We start from the raw sequence: 18,416 nt of genomic DNA on the forward strand, positions 1-18,416 counted from the left end.
GAATTTTTTTGACCACTGTTTTTGGGCCAAAAAAGGGGATCGACTTTAATATGAGTCAAACTTTTGATCTCATAAGTACCTGTTGTTGTTCAAGGCATGGGAGCTCATATGGCTGGGATCAGTTGGTAAATCCATTTTTGGGGTGTCGGGAGCTTGGATGGGCATGTGGTCGAGGTATCGAGAGCTCTGATGGGCTGATGGCTGAAGCACTGGGAGTTCAAATGGAAGGGTGGCTGGATTGGGGATCCGCAGTCAGGGCGTCAGGAGCACAGATGGGTGGGTGGCCGGGGAGAGGATCTGTGGTCAGGAGCTTGGATGGGTGGGATGTTGAGGTGAAGATCTGCTGTTGGAAGCTCAGAAGAGCGGAAGGCAGAGACAGGTGGGCAGGCGGCCAGGGCGAGGGTCAACGGTCGGGACATTGGGAGATCAGATGGACATGGGGTCGAGGCGAAAAATAGAGGGGGTTCAACTATTACACAGGACATACAAAAACACCTGATTTTTGGGACAGAAGTAGTGACGTCCACTATTAAATGGGATCGATGATTACACGAGTATATACGGTAGTTTTATCAATCTCCACCAACTCATCAAAAACCTCCTCACCAGTACTTTGCTTGGAGTTTGCTAACATCCAAAAGAAGGAAGTCATGACTGAATTCTAGAGGAAGTGAATGCAGCTCCTGTCAGGATCAACGTGCCACTTGCTCTAGTGAAGCTGTCACAAGTGTCTATTGAGGGAAGTATTTTCCATTGGTTTTCCTGTTTCGTGGTTGTTGGAAGCTGAATATCCCAACCCAAGAACAACAGTGCAAGAATTCTTTCAGTCTGTGTCCTAGGTCAAAGCATCTTCCATTATTTCATCAACGACATTAGAAGTGGGGATCTTCAATTCCATTGCCAGCAACTGAGTAAATAATGAATTTGTGTTGGCATTCAAGAATGGACAAATAAATGACAATTAAACTTGTGCTACACTGGTATTTGCTGTGTGGAGACTTCCATCTTCAGTGTTGTGGAGTTGTTCTCATTCCAAATTTAAACTGCCACTTGAATACTACGTGGCTGCTTCAGGGAAGCATGTAATTCAAGAGACCAAGGTTGAATCCTGTCTTCGGCTGCTGTCTATGGATTTTGCACATTTCAGTTAATTGGCTTCCATCAACTTCCTTTAGTATATAGGTGAGTGTAGAATCTGGGAGTAGTTGAGAATGTGGGGAGAATGACAGTGCATTCATATAGGATTAGTGCAAATCGACAGTTGGTGGACAGCTCTGTTTCATTGGGCCAAAGGCCCTGTTTCCATGCTGTATTTCTTTGATTCAAGAGCAGGCCAGGGACTGAACATCGATTAGCAAATAGCTCACATCTTATTCCTTCAAAACCTTCCTGCAATGCTGATGGCACTAATCAGGAGTGTGATTGGTTCTTCTCCATTTGCTTGGATGAGTGCAGTTCCAATTGCTATAAAGGAGCTCAACATCATCTTGGACAAAGGAGCCCATTTGATTGGAACCCCATTCTACTATTATAAAAATTCAGAGACTTCATTGTGTACCATCTAATACACTCCATTTACTTGCCTTAGCTACACTAAAAGCACCGAATAAAACTTGCAGTTTTTATTTTGAAATAGTTAAAATGTTCCTCTGGTTCATCAAACAGATGCTTGGTTCTTACAAGTGAGCAAAAGAAAAATTACCTGAACAAGCTGTTGATCCTCGCTGTACTGGGGTGGCTTTTCCAGGCAAGTAATCAGTATCAAATTGGTTGATTTAATGTTTGAAAGCTAGTAACTGTGTTATGTGCTTTCCAAATGTGTGATTGGTTTCACATTTATAAATTCAGCAGTTCACTCGAAGAGATCATTGGGCTGCTTCAAGATTTTTTTAAATAACACACCAAACTTCTGGAGGAACTCAGCTGGTCTTCTCAGCATCTGTAGGAGTCAAAATGTCACAAAGCCAATGTGTCGGGCCTGAGCTCTTTTTCTTTTTTTGTAATCCTTTATTTATCGCACTATGAACCATATCAACCAATATGTTTACAGATGCATCTCTGTAAATATTCACAGTGACATTTTCTCTTTTTTTTCCCCCCTTCCCACCCCCCTCCAAAAACAGTAAATATTGAACATATAAAATACAATAAAACAGTATCTTTATACAAAAGGAATACAAACAAAAAAGACGTATCATCCACTTATACCAGGGGTGTCAAACTCAAATTCATGGAGGGCCAAAATTAAAAACTTGGACTAAGTCGAGGGCCGAACTAAATATTTATTGAAAATTTTCAACAACATCTGCATGTTTTCTCCTCTTTCAACATATGTAATGTTAAACTTTTTCTTATTAAAATAAATGTTTAATAATAGTTTTGGATAAACTCTTTCCAGAAGCATTAACAAATGAGAAATAAAATATTCAATAAATAATATTTCTCTATAGAGGATTTGTCAAATGTTGCTAGTGTGCTGTCGAATAGTAAAATCTGAGGGCTATTGAGAATGTGGGAGAATAACATGATTCCTGAAACAATCAAATGGGCATGAACTCTAGCAGGGTTATTTGCCATGCCCTTTTTCCATTGGTACAGATATCCTTTGATTTACACACTTTTCAAGTTTTATGCCTAATGAGCTTGTATCCAGGTGCAGGACCATTTTTAACCAGGAATATATTTATCACTGTGACATGAAACTATTGGAAGATCGTTTTATCCTGAGATTAAAGTTCATAATCCTTACTCAGGCCTGTGTGTGGGAGGGCGGGGGTTTGTGGGCGATCGGGTTGGACAACGACATTGCGGGGGCATTGGCTCTCGCTGCAGGGCGGCATCTCGGCGGATCAGCGGCCCCGTCACCGTGAGTTGCGGGTCGGCCTGTGGCAGGGATGGAGAGTGGGCAATGGTCCTGGCAAGGTCAGGCCCGAGGCCTCCGGTTCCGGGCACTGGGAAGCGGCTTTGGCTTCCCCTGACACTGGCCAGGCCGCGCTGCGGTGGGGGAGGCGGGCGGGGGGGACACGACAGTGCGGGGGCATCGGCTCTCGCTGCAGGGCGGCATCTCGGCAGATCAGCGGCCCCGTCACAGTGAGTCGTGGGTCGGCCTGCGGCAGGGAGGGGGAGTGGGCAACGGTCTTGGCGAGGTCAGGCCCGAGGCCTCCGGTTCCGGGCGCTGGGAAGCGGCCTTGGCTTCCCCTGACACCAGCCAGGCCCCAAAACCTGAGTCCACGGTGAGACCCTGCAACGTAAACAGAGGTGGTGGGGGCGATTAGCGGGCTGACGCCGATGCATTCTGGGATTTGTAGTATTAGCTGTACATGCGCTATACTGGCGCGGCGGCCAGCCAGCCACCTCTAATACATTTTTGAAATGATCTTGCGAGCCAAATATAATTATATCGCGGGCCAAATTTGGCCCGCGGGTCAGAGTTTGACATGTGTGACTTATACACATTAAATCTGATCGTGTTTATCATCTTATCACTTTAGGTGGTGGTGGTCCAAGGCCTGCTCTTTCTGTTATGTTCCATATATGGTTCCCAAGTTTTTTCAAACATTGTAACTTTGTCTTTTAAATTATGTGATTTTTTTTTTCCAATGGGATACACTTAAACTTGGTTATATATTCCATTAATGTTTATAGTCATGTAGTCCAACGTGGCCATCTTATATCTTTATTTTCACTTCTTTTCTGCCTCTTCACCACCTCCATCCCCTTTTTTTCCATTACTATTTTTTAAGTTTTCCTTTTTTATCTCAAGAAATGACAACGCACTTAAGACATGAAATATCCCAACAATCCCCACAAGCAATAACCCTTTAACCCCTAATGAACCTCCCCTCCTTGGATTGTCCCTTGTCCCTTGATGACAACCACAACTCCCCTTTCCATTCGGTTTGCGAACTTTCTCGTAAGCTTCAACCGATTTCGCAGTGACCATTATTCTCCCACCCCCAGCCCCCCCCAGAGAACACTATTTTCCTAGACATAAAAAAGCTCTCTTTTTTTCCCCTTCTTCCCTTCTCTTATCCATCTTTAAATACATTATCTTTATTTTATATTTTATATATTTTTGTATATTTTCTTGCCGGTCATCCTTCTTGTCACTCCTCCTCTTCTCCTGTCCTGCAAATGTTCAGCAAATTCTTGGGCTTTCTTTGGGTCCGAGAACAGTCTATTCCGTTACCCAGGAATAAATACTTTGAGTACTGCTGGATGTCTTAATATAAAGTTATAACCTTTCTTCCATAAGATTATTTTCGCCGTGTTGAATTCCTTCCTCTTCTTTAAAAGTTCAAAGTTATGTTCGGGTAAAAAAATCTTTTTTGTCCCTTATATTCCAACGGCTTATTGTCTTCTCTAACCTTTCTTTCCTGCTCCAGAAGTTTTACCAATATGGATCTTGGTTTTTGATGTGGTGGTAGTTTTGGTACTAGTGCTCTATGCGCCCTTTCAATTTCTATTTCTTCATGTGAATCTCTCATGTTTGTAGATATGTTTGTAGAGGCAACAGTAAGACAGTATTTTTTTGACCCCACAAATAGTTGCAGATTGAATCCACAATTTGGCTCTACAGCAGTACCTCTGAAGAGTATTCTACTGCAGTATTTCCATTTTACTTACCAAGAATCCTTTCTGAAAAAAATTAAATTTAGACATAACAAGACAGTAACAGAGCCTTTTGGCCGATGAGCCCGTGTTGCCCAATTACAATGGGTGTCGTGGTTAGTGTAGCGGTTAGTGGCGCGGTTAGTAGTGGCGCGGTTAGTAGTGGCGCGGTTAGTAGTGGCGCGGTTAGTAGTGGCGCGGTTAGTAGTGGCGCGGTTAGTAGTGGCGCGGTTAGTAGTGGCGCGGTTAGTAGTGGCGCGGTTAGTAGTGGCGCGGTTAGTAGTGGCGCGGTTAGTAGTGGCGCGGTTAGTAGTGGCGCGGTTAGTAGTGGCGCGGTTAGTAGTGGCGCGGTTAGTGGCTTGCCTTTAAAGTGCCAATGATTGGAACCAGGGTTCAAAACCTGTGTTGTCTGTAAGGACTTTGTATGTTCTCCGTGTCTGTGTGGGTTTTCCCCAGGGGCTCCGGTTTCCTCCCACCCTTCAAAATGTACTGGGGTTGAAGGTCAATTGGGTGTAATTGGGTGGCACAGGCTTGTGGGCTGAAAGGGTCTGTAACCGTGCTGTATATCTAAATTAAACATAAAATTAAATTTTATAAAATTAAATTAACCTGCAACCCCTAATACGTTTTGAAAGATGGAAGGAAACCAGAGCTCTTGGGGGAAAAACTGTACCTAACGTACAGATGTAAACAAATAAAGAAATATAAACAAACTGTGCAATACAGAGAGAGAAAAAAAATAAAGTGCACAAGTAAGAGTCTTCAAATAAGTCCCTGAATGAGTTTGTTGTTGAGGAGTCTGATGGTGGAGGTGTAGCAGCTGTTCCTGAACCTGGTGGTGCGAGTCTTGTGGCACTTATGCCTCTTTCCTGATGGTAGCAGCAAGAAGAGGCTGTGTGCTAGGTTATATAAATCCTTGATGATTGCTGCTGCGAGAATGTACAAACTCCTTATAAACAGCTCGAATAAATTGGGCCCAACAATGTTTTTACAAATTGTAGTGATTTAGAGATGTTGATTTGAAAGGGAAATGCAAGGAAATTTACTTCAGCAATGTATCTCTTACATCAAATGGGAACCTCCAAACAAGGGGCTCACATGTCCAGGCAGAGATGGGAATCAGACTTGAAAGTAAGAATTGACGAACAAATCTGGTCTGAACTATGTCGGGATTGTGAGACTAATATGATCAATGAAAGATAGAGATTAGCATAGTGATTCCCAAAGTGGGCGCTGCCGCTCCCCTGTGGGCGGTGGAAAGATCCAAGGGAGCGGTGATGGAAAAGGGGATGGTCAGGAAATACGGGGCATTCCGAACCTTCCATCTTATTATTATTCAGTTTGCTGAAAATTTGAATGAAGAAGCTAATGCATTAATTTTCTGGCCAGACTCGGTGTGGCTGTAGTGAGCAAAATAAATGGCGACAAGGCGTTCTCTCGAGAGTTGGTCTCAGTAGCCGCCATATTAGTGGTGTCACTAAACCCCATTCAGTACTGCCACTAACTCCCCCCAGCACTGCCACTGACTCTTCCACCCTGCTCACCACCGTCACTGAGTGCCCCTCCACCTCGCTCAGCGCCAATATAATCATCCCACCTAGCTCAGCGCTGACACTATCCTCCCACCCCACTCAGCGCTGACACTATCCACCCACCCCGCTTAGCGCATCCACTAACCACCCCTCACTCAGTGCCGCCCCTACCTCCCCCCCCCCCCCCAGTGCTGTTGTATGCGGTGGGGAGGACACTTGGAATGTGGCCTGGAGGCCAAGGGGTGGGAAACTGAAGGTTTGGGAACCACTGTTCTAGGGCAATATAAATTTTTGCATCAATTATATATCACACCACAGAAATTAAACAAATTAAATCAAACCTTTCAGATCGATGTTTTACATGTGGGGAGGAGGAAGGAAATTTTTTACATTCAACCTGATTATGTTCTAAAGTAAGACTTTTTAGGGTGGTTTTAGAAAATTTTTAACTCAGATTACAGGAATTCAACTTCCACAAAACCCAGAATTATTTTTATTAGGGAATATTACAGGGATTGAAACTGTCCAAATATCAAATAGAATTTGTTAAAATTGCGCTGGCAGTGACCAGAATATGTAAAGCTGTTGCATGGAAGTCTGATTCATATCTAGATTTGGCACATTCGGAAGCAGAGATACGTAGTTGTATTACCCTGGAGAAGATTACTTGTAAGTTAAGAAATAAGTATGACATTTTTTTACAAATTTGGCAACCATATTTACAAAATTCCTCAAATTCAGTTCTTTCCAATCCTCGAGACCAGCGTTGATCTTCTTCAAAGAAAATTAAATAGAATATGAATTTGTGATTCGTGGAGTGTCACCTTTCAGCAATCCAATGTTTTCTTTTTCTTTCTTTGCTATCTTCTTATCTTTTTCTTGCTTTTCTATACTTTCATGCATTCATTTCTTTTTCTTTGGAGTCCTTTGGTCTTGAGGTTGGGGATTGGGTTAATTCCATCATGAAGTAAATTTGAATGTACTTTTGTACCTCTTTGAAAGCATGGACTAGTAGGGCCGAACTGGCCTGTTCTGTGCTGTAAGTGGTTATATGGTTATATTGCTGGTCAGTGGGACTAGGAGGGTGGGGATTTGTTACGGCATGGACTAGTAGGGCTGAACTGGCCTGTTCTGTGCTGTAAGTGGTTATATGGTTATATTTTTATCTTTGTAATTGACTCCATGTTTGGTTAAAAAAATTTTTAAAAAAAGACAGTCCTGATCACTGGTGCTGTAACAGTATTGTACTAACCACTACCCTAACCTATTGACCCTTGATTGATGAAGGTTCTATTGCTGTTTGACATTTACAAAAATGTTTTGCAATCCATCTGCTGTTTACAAACTGCCATCACATTTACTCTCATAGGAAGAATAGCACAGGAGGTTCTTTATTAATCTTGTAATCTGTTTGGTCTTTGTGAACTATGTGTGCAAATGAGGGAGAGAATGGATGATCACATTCAGATGAACAAATCATTAAAACAGTATTGCAGATGAACAAATGCGGCAGTCTGTGGCACTGGCAAAATAATGCCAATGTTGTCTCTGCAACATCCTCCAAGTTCAACACTTGTGACCAAATTGTATGCATTGAGGCCCAAGTTGACGAGTCGGTTACGTTAAATCAATTTGCATTCTTTTCAAACCTTGTCTCTAATGGGAAGAGATTATTAGGAAAACAGAAATTCAAGGATATACCCAAAGCCTCTGAAGAAATGCATCATTGCAGCTGATTTCTGGTAATCTCAGGCCCAAGACAACTTAAAATGGGTGTTTGAGAATCTTGAGGCCATGCATTGGCAGCACAAGAGTCTACATAAATGCAGCAGACTACCACACAAACTACCACCTCCTTCTGATAAAGTCCATGGAATGTAGTCATCCTCAATTCAGAAGGACTGCCTAATTATAACAGGTTGCAAGTAGGATCACAATCTACACTGTATCACAACATAGTGGGGGAGCCGTTCTGGTCCAATGACCAAACATTCTCTTGTATCAGGTACATGTAAGAGGGGAAAAATATGACACCAGTTATGCTAGTTACCCTTCCTGGCCATCAAAGTTCAAAAGTCACACAACGACATTTGGAAAATACCCACAAAAGTTGCTTATAGGAGACAAATATTTTTCACTTTCATGGGCCAGGATGTTAGGTTTGAAGATTCATTGGCCACTGTTTGCCCAATTGTATCGGCATGTAGTCGAATCTGGGGGGAGTTGATGGGAATGTGAAAAGCATGAAGGAATTAATGTTTATTGTCATATACAAGAGTACAAAGTACAGATGCAATGAAAGTCTTAATTGTTTGAGCTTTGCAGTTGAGTAAAAGACACAATTCAAGTATATTTAACATTATAAGATGCCACGAAGAGAAAAGTAGATAGGAGAAAAGGAAAATAAATATTCACAGTTGAAGAAAGGCAAGTAACTTCAATATATTAAAAAGAAGTTAGATCAGTGCACAATAAACTGGTTAGGATTAGATGGAGAGGGGAGAAATCGAGCCTGAACTGGTTAGGCTGAATGGCACATTTATAAGTTGTAAGTTCTAATGTTGTCTTTTTATTTTATTTAAAATATAAATTTTAAACATTTTGTTCTCAACAAAAGTTCAATTAATGTGAATGAGCAAAATTTGTATTCCTATTTTGAGAGATGAGGTCTTGTGGGAACAAAATAAGAGTAAACTAGTCTTTGAAATATGCAACTTATGAAATGCATTGTGTGCAATCTAAAGCATTATTGAAATCTTCTTAGATTCCTGCAGTTTCTGAAGAGAGATTCTTCGCTGAAGAGAAGATTGATGATTTTGGAATAAATATGTCAGATCAAGGCTTAGTAAGTAATCTATCAAAGAGAAATTATGTCCCCATATTTTATTGTCCCAACTTGTAAGAAAACAACCACTACTTCTCAGTTCTTTATCTTCTTCACCCTCCCATCTGTATTCACTATTTCCTGTTAGCTTTTGATGCTCCCCCTTTCCCTCACCCACACCATTTTATTTGGGCATTCTTGAAGGGTTCAGACCTGAAACGTCATCTGCCTTTTGAATTCCATGGATGCTGCTTTACCTGCTGAGTTTCTTCAGCACTTTTGTGAACAGCTGTTCATTTTTTTGATAAAGCTCATTATTTGTCACCCGATTGGATTAACCACAAACTTACCAAGTTACTTACTGAGAAATGACAATACATGGATAAATCAAATCATAATTACTTGATTGTACATCAGTCAGTTGATCTGAGCTGGGAAGCATTTGAGTAGATCAGTCAGTTGATCTGAGCTGGGAAGCATTTGAGTAGAGGGATCTGGACCAGATGGAAAAATGGGCTGAAAAATGGCAGATTGAATTTAGATTTCAGATTTATTGTCAGAGAATATACATGACATCATGCACAACACTCAGATTTATTTTCTCCTGTGGACAAGGCAGAATTACCACTTATTGGTAGTGCAAAAGAAAAACTACACAATGTACATGTATATAAATAACTAAACAACTGGCCGTACAATACAGATGAAAATAAAACTAAAGTGCAAAAGTAAATGAATCTCTGATTTGAGTTTATTGTTGAGTTGTCTGATGGTGGATGTGATTCTGAACCTGGTGGTGCGAGCTTTTTGGCACCGATACCTTCTTCCTGATGGCAGCAGTGAGAACAGTGTGGATGTGGTGTGCATCATTGATTTTTTTTGGACTATTTTATTTAATCAACATATATGAGATCATAATAAGGAAGATTGATAAGTGATCATAATACAATATTAACAAATATATGCTGAAGATGTATAGAAATAAATAAATATAAAAAACTAAAGCTTAAACTAGTAACTAAAAACAGCTCCTAACCCTCCCACCCTCCAAAATCTAATCTAATATCATAACTACATAATAATCTATTTGGATTGCATCAGATGATACTCAAGGAACCCAAATAATATAACATTATTATTCATTCAAAGAAAATTTCACTGGACAGGAGAATTAAAAAATTTTTTTTTGAAGTAAATTATAATTTTAGCCTCATAATTCTAGCCAACAAGCTCCAAATTTGCAGGAATAAAAAATATTTACCCCTCAACTTGGAAGTGAATTTTTTCTAAAGGAATACAACTTTGAATCTCAGCATGCCATCTATCTAATGTTAATGAAACATCAGGTTTCCATGTTACAGTGATACATTTCCTTGCTATTACTAAGGCTAACTTAACAAATTTTAATTGAAAATCTGACAACAATAATTTAGAAGTAACACTTTCAAAATTTCCTAACAACAGTAGTTCAGGATTTAACAGAAAAAACACTCCAGTAATTCATTGCAAAAATTTACTAACAGAAACCCAAAAAGAATTAACCTTCAAACAAGACCATGTAGAATGAAAAAAAGTTCCAATTTCTGTTCCACATCTAAAACATTGATTCGATAAATTCAATCTCCATCTATTTATTTTCTGAGGTGTAATGTATAATTGATGTAGAAAATTATAGTGGAGTAATCTATATCTTACATTAATAGTATTAAACATAACTTCTTCACATAGATTTTTCCAATCTTGCTGATCTATTTTTGCATCTAAATCTTGTTCCCACCTTTCTTTTGAATTAAACCAACCTTAGGTATTTGTTCTTGTAACAAAATATACACAATTGAAAAAAAAATTTCAGTCATTCCATCAACTATCATTTGTTCCAAATTTGAAAGATCTTTCAAAACCACTTCTGATCCTAATTTTTCTCAAATAAGCTCTCAACAGAAAATAACAAAATAGCGTGTTACGAGGAATATTGTTTATATTGATTAATTGATCAAAATACATCAATCTACCGTTATCATAACAATCACCCAGTTTTGACATTCCTTTATTCATCAATTTTTTAAAAAGTTGCTTTTTGAAAAAAATTAATAAAGGATTCATTAATGGTGTTTTTAACAAAAGAAGATTTCCATCAGTTTCTATTTAACTTTATTCCAAATACTAAACAAATGTTTTAAAATCAGGGCATCTTTTATAGATTTTGATTCCCATTTATAAATAAACTCTTCTGGTATAATTTCTCCTATCTTATTTAATTCAATGTCCTCCCAGGATGATTTAGTTTTAACAAACATGTAAACTAAAAATTGTCATTGTGCTGCCTTATATTTTAAAATTAGGAAGTTGTAAATCCCCTTGTTCATATTTCCATGTTAACTTTTCTAATGACTTTCTTGCCATTTTTCCTTTCCAAAGAAATTTCCTAACTTGTTTATTTAAATCTTGAAAATATATTTTTGAGGTATAGAAATAGGTAAAGTTTGAAATAAATATTGAATTCTTGGAAAAATATTCATTTTAATACAATTAACTCTCCCAATTAATGTAATAGGTAAATTTACCCATCTCTTTAAATCTTCATCTATCTTTTTAAATATTGGAATGTAGTTTAGTTTATATAAAATTTTTCAAATTATTATTAATACATATACCTAAATATTAAAGTAAGATTAATCTGTGCATTTAAATTGAACTTTTTGTCGACATTGTTAATAGTCTCCTTTTACCAATTCCATTACTTCACTTTTATCCCTATTTATTTTATACCCTGACATTTTCCCATATTCTAACAACTGACTATAAAGTCCTGGCAGTGATAATTGTGGTTGAGTTTAAATAAACTAATACATCATCAGCAAATAATCAGAAAAGGCAGAAGCAGGATAAATCAGAAAGTCTCAGAATTCAAACAGTGGGGGAGGAATCCAGACCAACAAAAGGTTTTAATTGGATTTAATAATGGACTAGGTTGAATTTATCATGTCGATGTGAAAGAAGACGGAATGGAGAGACGACAGGAAGAAGGGGGTGGTTTAACAAAAGCCAGTAAAGTCAATATTAATAGCATCTGGTTGGAGGGTGTCCAATTGGAAGATGAGGTGTTGTTCCTCCAATTTACAGGTGGTCTCAGTCTGGTAGTACATGAGACCATGGACAGACATGTCAGCAGGGGAATGGGATAGAGAATTGAAATGAGAGGCCACTGGGAGAGCCACGCTAATGCGGCGGACAGGGCTGAAGTGCAATCTCACAGAGTGTGCCCAGTTTCTTAAATGTAGAGGAGACCACCAGATGTAGTAGATGACCCCTGCAATGTTGCTTCACTTGGAAGGACCGTTTGGGGGCCCTGAATGGTGCTGAGGGAGGAGGTGTGGGTGCGTGGAATCATACACATCTGGTTTTCCCTTCCTGAAGTCGACAATCAGCTCCTTGGTTTTGGTGTCATTGAGTACGAGGTTGTTGTTGGTGCGCCATTCAGCCAGGTTTTCAATCTCCCTCCTGTATGTTGACTCATCACCCCTTTTTGTACAACCCAATACCATGGTATTATCAGTGAATTTATAGAAGTGGTGTTGTCACATTGAGCCACACAGTCATAGGTGTAAAGCGAGTAGAGCAAGGGGCTAAGAACACAGCCCTGTGTTGCTCCTGTATTGATGGGAGATGTTCTTACCTATCCTCACTGATTGTGGTCTGGAGGTGAGGAAATCCAGGATCTAATTACACAGTGGGGTGTTGAGGCCAGGTCATGGAGTTTGCAGATCAGTTTTGAGGGGATGATGGTATTAAATGCCAAATAAAGAGTATCCATGGCTTTATGTATAGAGTAATTGAGATGCATCCGTCGTAGACCTGTTGCTACGATAGGTGAATTGGAATGCATCCATGTTGCTGCTCAGACAGGAGCTGATATGCAGACAAGTGTGAGGTGTTGCATTTTGGAAGGACATACACAGTAATTGAAAGGGCACTGAGGAGTGCAGTAGGACAGAGGGATCTGCGAATACAGATACGTAATTCCCTGAAAGTGGCGTCACAGGAAGATAGGGTTGGGCTTCATAAATTCAAGTATTCAGTATATGAGTTGGGATATTATGGTAAAGTTGTATAAGTGGTGAGGCTAAATTTGGAGTATTGTGTGCAGTTTTGGTTACCTAACCACAGGAAAGATATCAATAAAATAGAAAGAGTGCAGAGAAGATTTACTAGGATGTTGCCCAGACTTCAGGAACTGAGTTACAAGGGAAGGTTAAACAGATTAGGTCTTTATTCCCTGGAGTGTAGAAGAATAAGGAGATATTTCACAGAGGTATTTAAAATTATGATGGGTAGAGAGTAAATATAGGTAGGCTTTTTTCCCAATAAGGGTAGATGAGATTCAAACCAGAGAACGTCGATTAAGGGTGAAAAGGGAAAAGTTTAGGGGGAACAAAAAGGAGAAATTCTTCACATAGAGAATGGTGTGAATGTGAAACGAGTAGCTAGCTGAAGTGGTGAATGCAGGCTCAAGTTTAACATATAAGAAGAGTGGACAAGTTAAAGGATGGGAGAGGTATGGAGGCTATGGACTGGTGCAGGTCAGTGAGACTAGGCAGAAAATAGTTTTTACAGACTAGAAGGGCTGAAGGGGCCTGTTTCTGTGCTGTAATGTTCTATTACTCTCGCAGTAAGGAGGTGCCAGCCAATATTATGGAATTTGAAGTCTCCCAGAACAACAATCCTGTAATTTTTGCACTATTTCAAAATCTTCCAATGCATCTGCTCCTCAGTATCCCGAGGGCCATTTGGGTGCAGATTGACTACTCCCAATAGAGAGATCACTCCTTTTCTGTTTCTGATTTCCACCCACACTGACTAATCCCTCCGCAGTGTCCTCTCTTTCTGCAGCTGTGTACTATTCCTGATCAGAAATAGCTACTATTCCCACTTTTACCTCCATTCCTATCCCTTTTGAAATATCTAAAACCTGGTACTTGCATCAGCCATTCCTATCATTGCATCAGCCAAGTTTCAGTAACAGCCACAGTGTAGATCAAATACTGATCCATGCTTTAAGTTAATACCCTTATTCTTAATACTTCTTGCATTGAAATAAACACATTTCAATCCTTCCAACTGCCTGCATTTATGCTCCCTCCACTGCCTGTTCTTCTCCACAATCTCACTACACATTGCATCAACCATCAGGGAGTGAAGGTCATTACAGCCTGCAAAATGAAGGCGAACATCATAGGTGGCTGTGATGCTTCACTACCCAATGAGCTGAACAGCTTCTATTCCCACTTTGAGAAGAACAACCAAACAATGCCTACTAGAATCCCTGAAAATACTGAGGACCCTGTGATATCCATCTCTGAGGGCGACATCAGAACATCATTCAAGAGGCATCAGGCTCTGATGGTGTACCTGGCAGGGTACTGAAAATCTGTGCCAACCAACTAGCCTGAGTATTCATGGATATTTTCATCTTCTCACTGTGGCAGTCAGATGTACCCACCAGGTTCAAAAGGGCATCAATCTTCCCAGTACTCAAGAAGAGTAGCATGGGCTACCTCAATGACTGTCGCCCAGTCGTATAACTTCTACTGTGATGAAATGCTTTTAGAGGCTGATCATGGCCAGAATTAACACGTACCTAAGCAATCTGGACCCACTGCAATTTGCCTATCGTCACGATCACTCCACGGCAGATGCAATATTGCTGGCTCTCTACTCATCTCTGGATAACCTCGAAAACAGCAATTCATACATACGGTGGCTCTTCATAGACTATAGCTTGGCCTTCAATATCATTAATCCTTCAGTGCTGGTCAAGAAGTTACAAACACTAGGCCTCTGTACCCCACTCTGCAAATGGATCCTTGACTTTCTCATTGGAAGACCACAATTAGTACAAATTGGAAACAACATCTCCTCCTCACTAATCATCAGCTAGGCGCACCCCAAAGATGCGTGCTTAGCCCACTGCTCTGCTCGTTATACACCCATGACTGTGTGGACAGGCACAATTCCAATGATATCTACAGGTTTGCCGATGACACCACAGTTGTTAGCAGAATCACAAAAGGTATTGAAGAAGCGTACAGGAGGGAGATAGATCAGCTCGTTGAACAACAACAACCTTGCACTCAACATCAGTAAGACCAAGGAGATGATTGTGGACTTCAGGAGGAAGTCAGGGGAACACAACCCAATCCTCATTGAGGGCTCAGTGGTGGAGAGGGTCAAGAACTTCAAATTCCTGGGTGTCAACATCACTGAGTATCTGTCCCAGAGCCTCCACAAAGAAGGCTCGCTAGTGGCTGTACTTTGTGAGGCGTCTGAGGGGTTTCGGTACGTCACCGAAGATTCTCATAAACTTCTACAGGTGTACTGTGGAGAGCATTTTGGCTAGTTGCTTCACTGCCTGGTATGGAGGCGCCAACTCTCAGGAGAAGAATAAACTCCAGAGGGTTGTTAACTCGGCCTGCAACATCACAGGCATCAGATTTCACTCCATCGAGGACATCTTCATGAGGTGATGTTTTAAAAAGACAGTCTTTATCCTTAAAGACCCCCACCACCCAGGCCATGCCCTCTTCATTCTGCTACCATCAGGGAAAAGGTACAGGGGTCTAAAGACAAGCACTCAGCAGCACAAGGACAGCTTCTTCCCTGCTGCCATCAGATTCCTGAATAATCAGTGAACCAAAGACACAGCCTTACTTTTCGCCCATTGTTATTGTTATTATTTTTTTATATAGTAGTCGTAAGGTGGTTATAATATGTATGTTTGCATTAAGGTGCTGTCACAAAACACTGAATTTCATGACTTGTTCCTGGCAATAAATTCTGATCTGCTCTATTCTCTCCCTTATTATTCTACATTCCATCCCCTTGTTAAATTATTTAAACTCTCTCCAACATGTCAAGCAATCCTCTCCCCCAGGATATTGGTCCCCTTCCAGTTCTGGTGTACCACGCTCTTTGTGTACAGATTGTACCTTCCTCAGAAGAGATCCAAATGATCCAGAAACTTAAAATTCTGGCTCCTGCTTCATTTTTACAGCCACACATTCATCTGCCATATCATCCTATTCTTACTCTCACAGGCAACAATACTGAGATAACTAGCTTTGAGGTCCTGACTTTCAGCTTCCTACTTTTTAGGACATCACCTCATCCTTTTTCCTACTTAAGTCAGTGATGCCAATGTATATCACGAGTTCTGATTGCTCAACCTTTTCAGGTGGCCATGAACCTGATCTGAGATGTCCCTGATCCCTGGCAAGTGGGAGGCAACAAACTATCTAGGTGTTCTTTCATGTCCACAGAATCTCCTGTCTGCTTCTCTCACTATTGAATGCCCTGACACTATCGCTCTCCTTTTTCCCCCTCATAGATCGTTCTGTTCCAACAGTATCCAAAGTGCTGTGCTTATTATGAGTGGAACTGCCACAGGGGTACTTTGCACTACCTGTCTGCTTGCTTTTGCTTTCCCTCTCCTGACGGTTATCCAGCTACCTGTCTCCTGCAGCTTTGGTGTGACTGCCTCCCTGTAGCTCTTATCTGTGAACTCCTGGTTCTCCCATATGAGCTGAAAGTCGTAAGGGAGAAAACTTTAATCAGGTTTTCCCTCACCTCTTATACTCCAGAGAAAAAAATCCAACTTTGTCCAAGCTCTCCTCATTATTCATACCCTCTCAACCAAGCAATATTCAAATAAAGATGAACAGGAAAATTTGCAGACTTGATACTCTTGGATATTAAATTCCTAACCTCCATTCTGCAACCATGTTTCTATAAAGGCCACTAAATCATAGCCCTTTGTGCCAATTTGTGCCACAAGTTCATTTTTCCTTGCTTTGAACATAACAGACATTCAGAAAATGAACAGGCATTCATGGTCCTCATTAAATAGTGACATCATGAAACATAATCCACTGGGGTGAATCTCTAAGTGTAACCCTATCCCTGCCTAATAAGAGCCTTTATCTTTATTACTATTAGGTATGTTAGCAAGGGTTTATCTGTAAACCTGGAGGACAGCTGCATGGTTGGTGTAGCAGTTCAAATTTAAATTTTGTAAGTTGCAGGAATTACCTGATTAAAGTGAACTTTACATAATTAGGGACTACAATTCTGATTTTTTTTTCAAATTACTTGACATTTTGCTCTGTCTTTTGAACTGTGTATTCTCCATACAGGTGTATTAGACATTGTAAGAATGCATCTCAGACATCTGGCAAATTTGCATAGCCAGCATCCATGATCCCTGTAGGGATTACCTGGGATTTTACAGTATATTTTACTAAATTGCTTTCAGAATTGTTGAAATTTTAAAAGTTACATTTAATTGCAAAAAAGCCAAAACCATCAGGGTGCTTCATCATTTGGAATTGCATGTCCTTCTTTTGGGAACATCCTATTATACATGTTTTGATTTTTTAAAGGTTCTGATCTACTGTATGTTTTTCCAGATATTTAGGATTCTAATCTATATGTTCTCGCTAATTTTTAGGATTCTGACCAGCTCTATTTTTCCTGATTATCTTTTTTAGGATTCTGTTCCTTTGGTGGATCAGCAACTGCTCTACCTCTGTTGCCCTTATCTGTGTGAGTGTATTCTGAACTTTGGTTTTGGGTGGGTGGTGGTGGGAAAAATGAGAGCAATAAACAAGTTTAATTATTAAAATGAATTTAAATGTTTTTGGCTAAACATTGTGTGTTTTTGCCTGTTTAATGGTGGAACAGATAGAAGGGTTAGGGAGAAAGAATTTAGGGTGGTATCAGGGAACTCTAAAAATTGATTTTGATTGAATAAATGTTGAACTGATCAACCTGAAGTATTTAGTGAGGGAATGCCTAAAAGACTATGCCTAATTGAATCTTTGTGTCAGGGATGTGGCTACACGAGACCAGAACATCCTAAAGGGGGAAGGGAAAGAGCATGAAGTCGTGGTCCACGTTGCTACCAACAAGATTGGTAGAAAAGAAGAAGTGGTCCTGCAAAATGAATAAAACTAGTTAGGCAGGAAGCTCAGAAGAAGGACCACTAAGGGTGTAATCTCTAGATTACTTCCTGTGTCATGCGATAGTGAGGGCAAAAATAAAGTCAGGTGGAGACTGAATGTGTGGCTGAAGGGGTGGAGTAAAAGACAGGGTTCTAAATTCTTGGACCACTGGGACCGTTTCTGGGGGAGATGGGACCTATACTGTAAGGATGGGTTACATCTAAATCCCAGAAGTACCAGTCTCCTGGCAGCGGCGTTTGCTAGGGCTTTAAACTAGTAAGGTTGGGGACAAGGGTTCATGTCATGGAGGAGAACAAGAACAAAGAAAAAAAGCTTTTTCACACAATCTGGAGGTGGAACAGCAGCAGGTAATAAATAGTGGCCATAGTAACAATTGTAGAGAGGGTGAGAGGCAGAAAGTTAAATGTGGAAGATCTCTGCGATTAATTTATT

General features: G+C 40.3%; 1 protein-coding gene across 1 annotated transcript in view; it reads left to right on the forward strand.

Annotated features, from left to right (window-relative positions):
• cdan1 (codanin 1) overlaps positions 1–18,416 on the forward strand; it is a 157,231-nt gene that overhangs the window by 115,474 nt on the left and 23,341 nt on the right. The window contains 3 exon segments of the mRNA XM_069915504.1: positions 1,666–1,747; positions 8,908–8,988; positions 17,511–17,565. Coding sequence (XP_069771605.1) covers positions 1,666–1,747; positions 8,908–8,988; positions 17,511–17,565 — 218 coding nt within the window.

Source organism: Narcine bancroftii, chromosome 2 (genome assembly GCF_036971445.1).
Source record: "Narcine bancroftii isolate sNarBan1 chromosome 2, sNarBan1.hap1, whole genome shotgun sequence".
NCBI classification, from domain to species: domain Eukaryota; kingdom Metazoa; phylum Chordata; class Chondrichthyes; order Torpediniformes; family Narcinidae; genus Narcine; species Narcine bancroftii.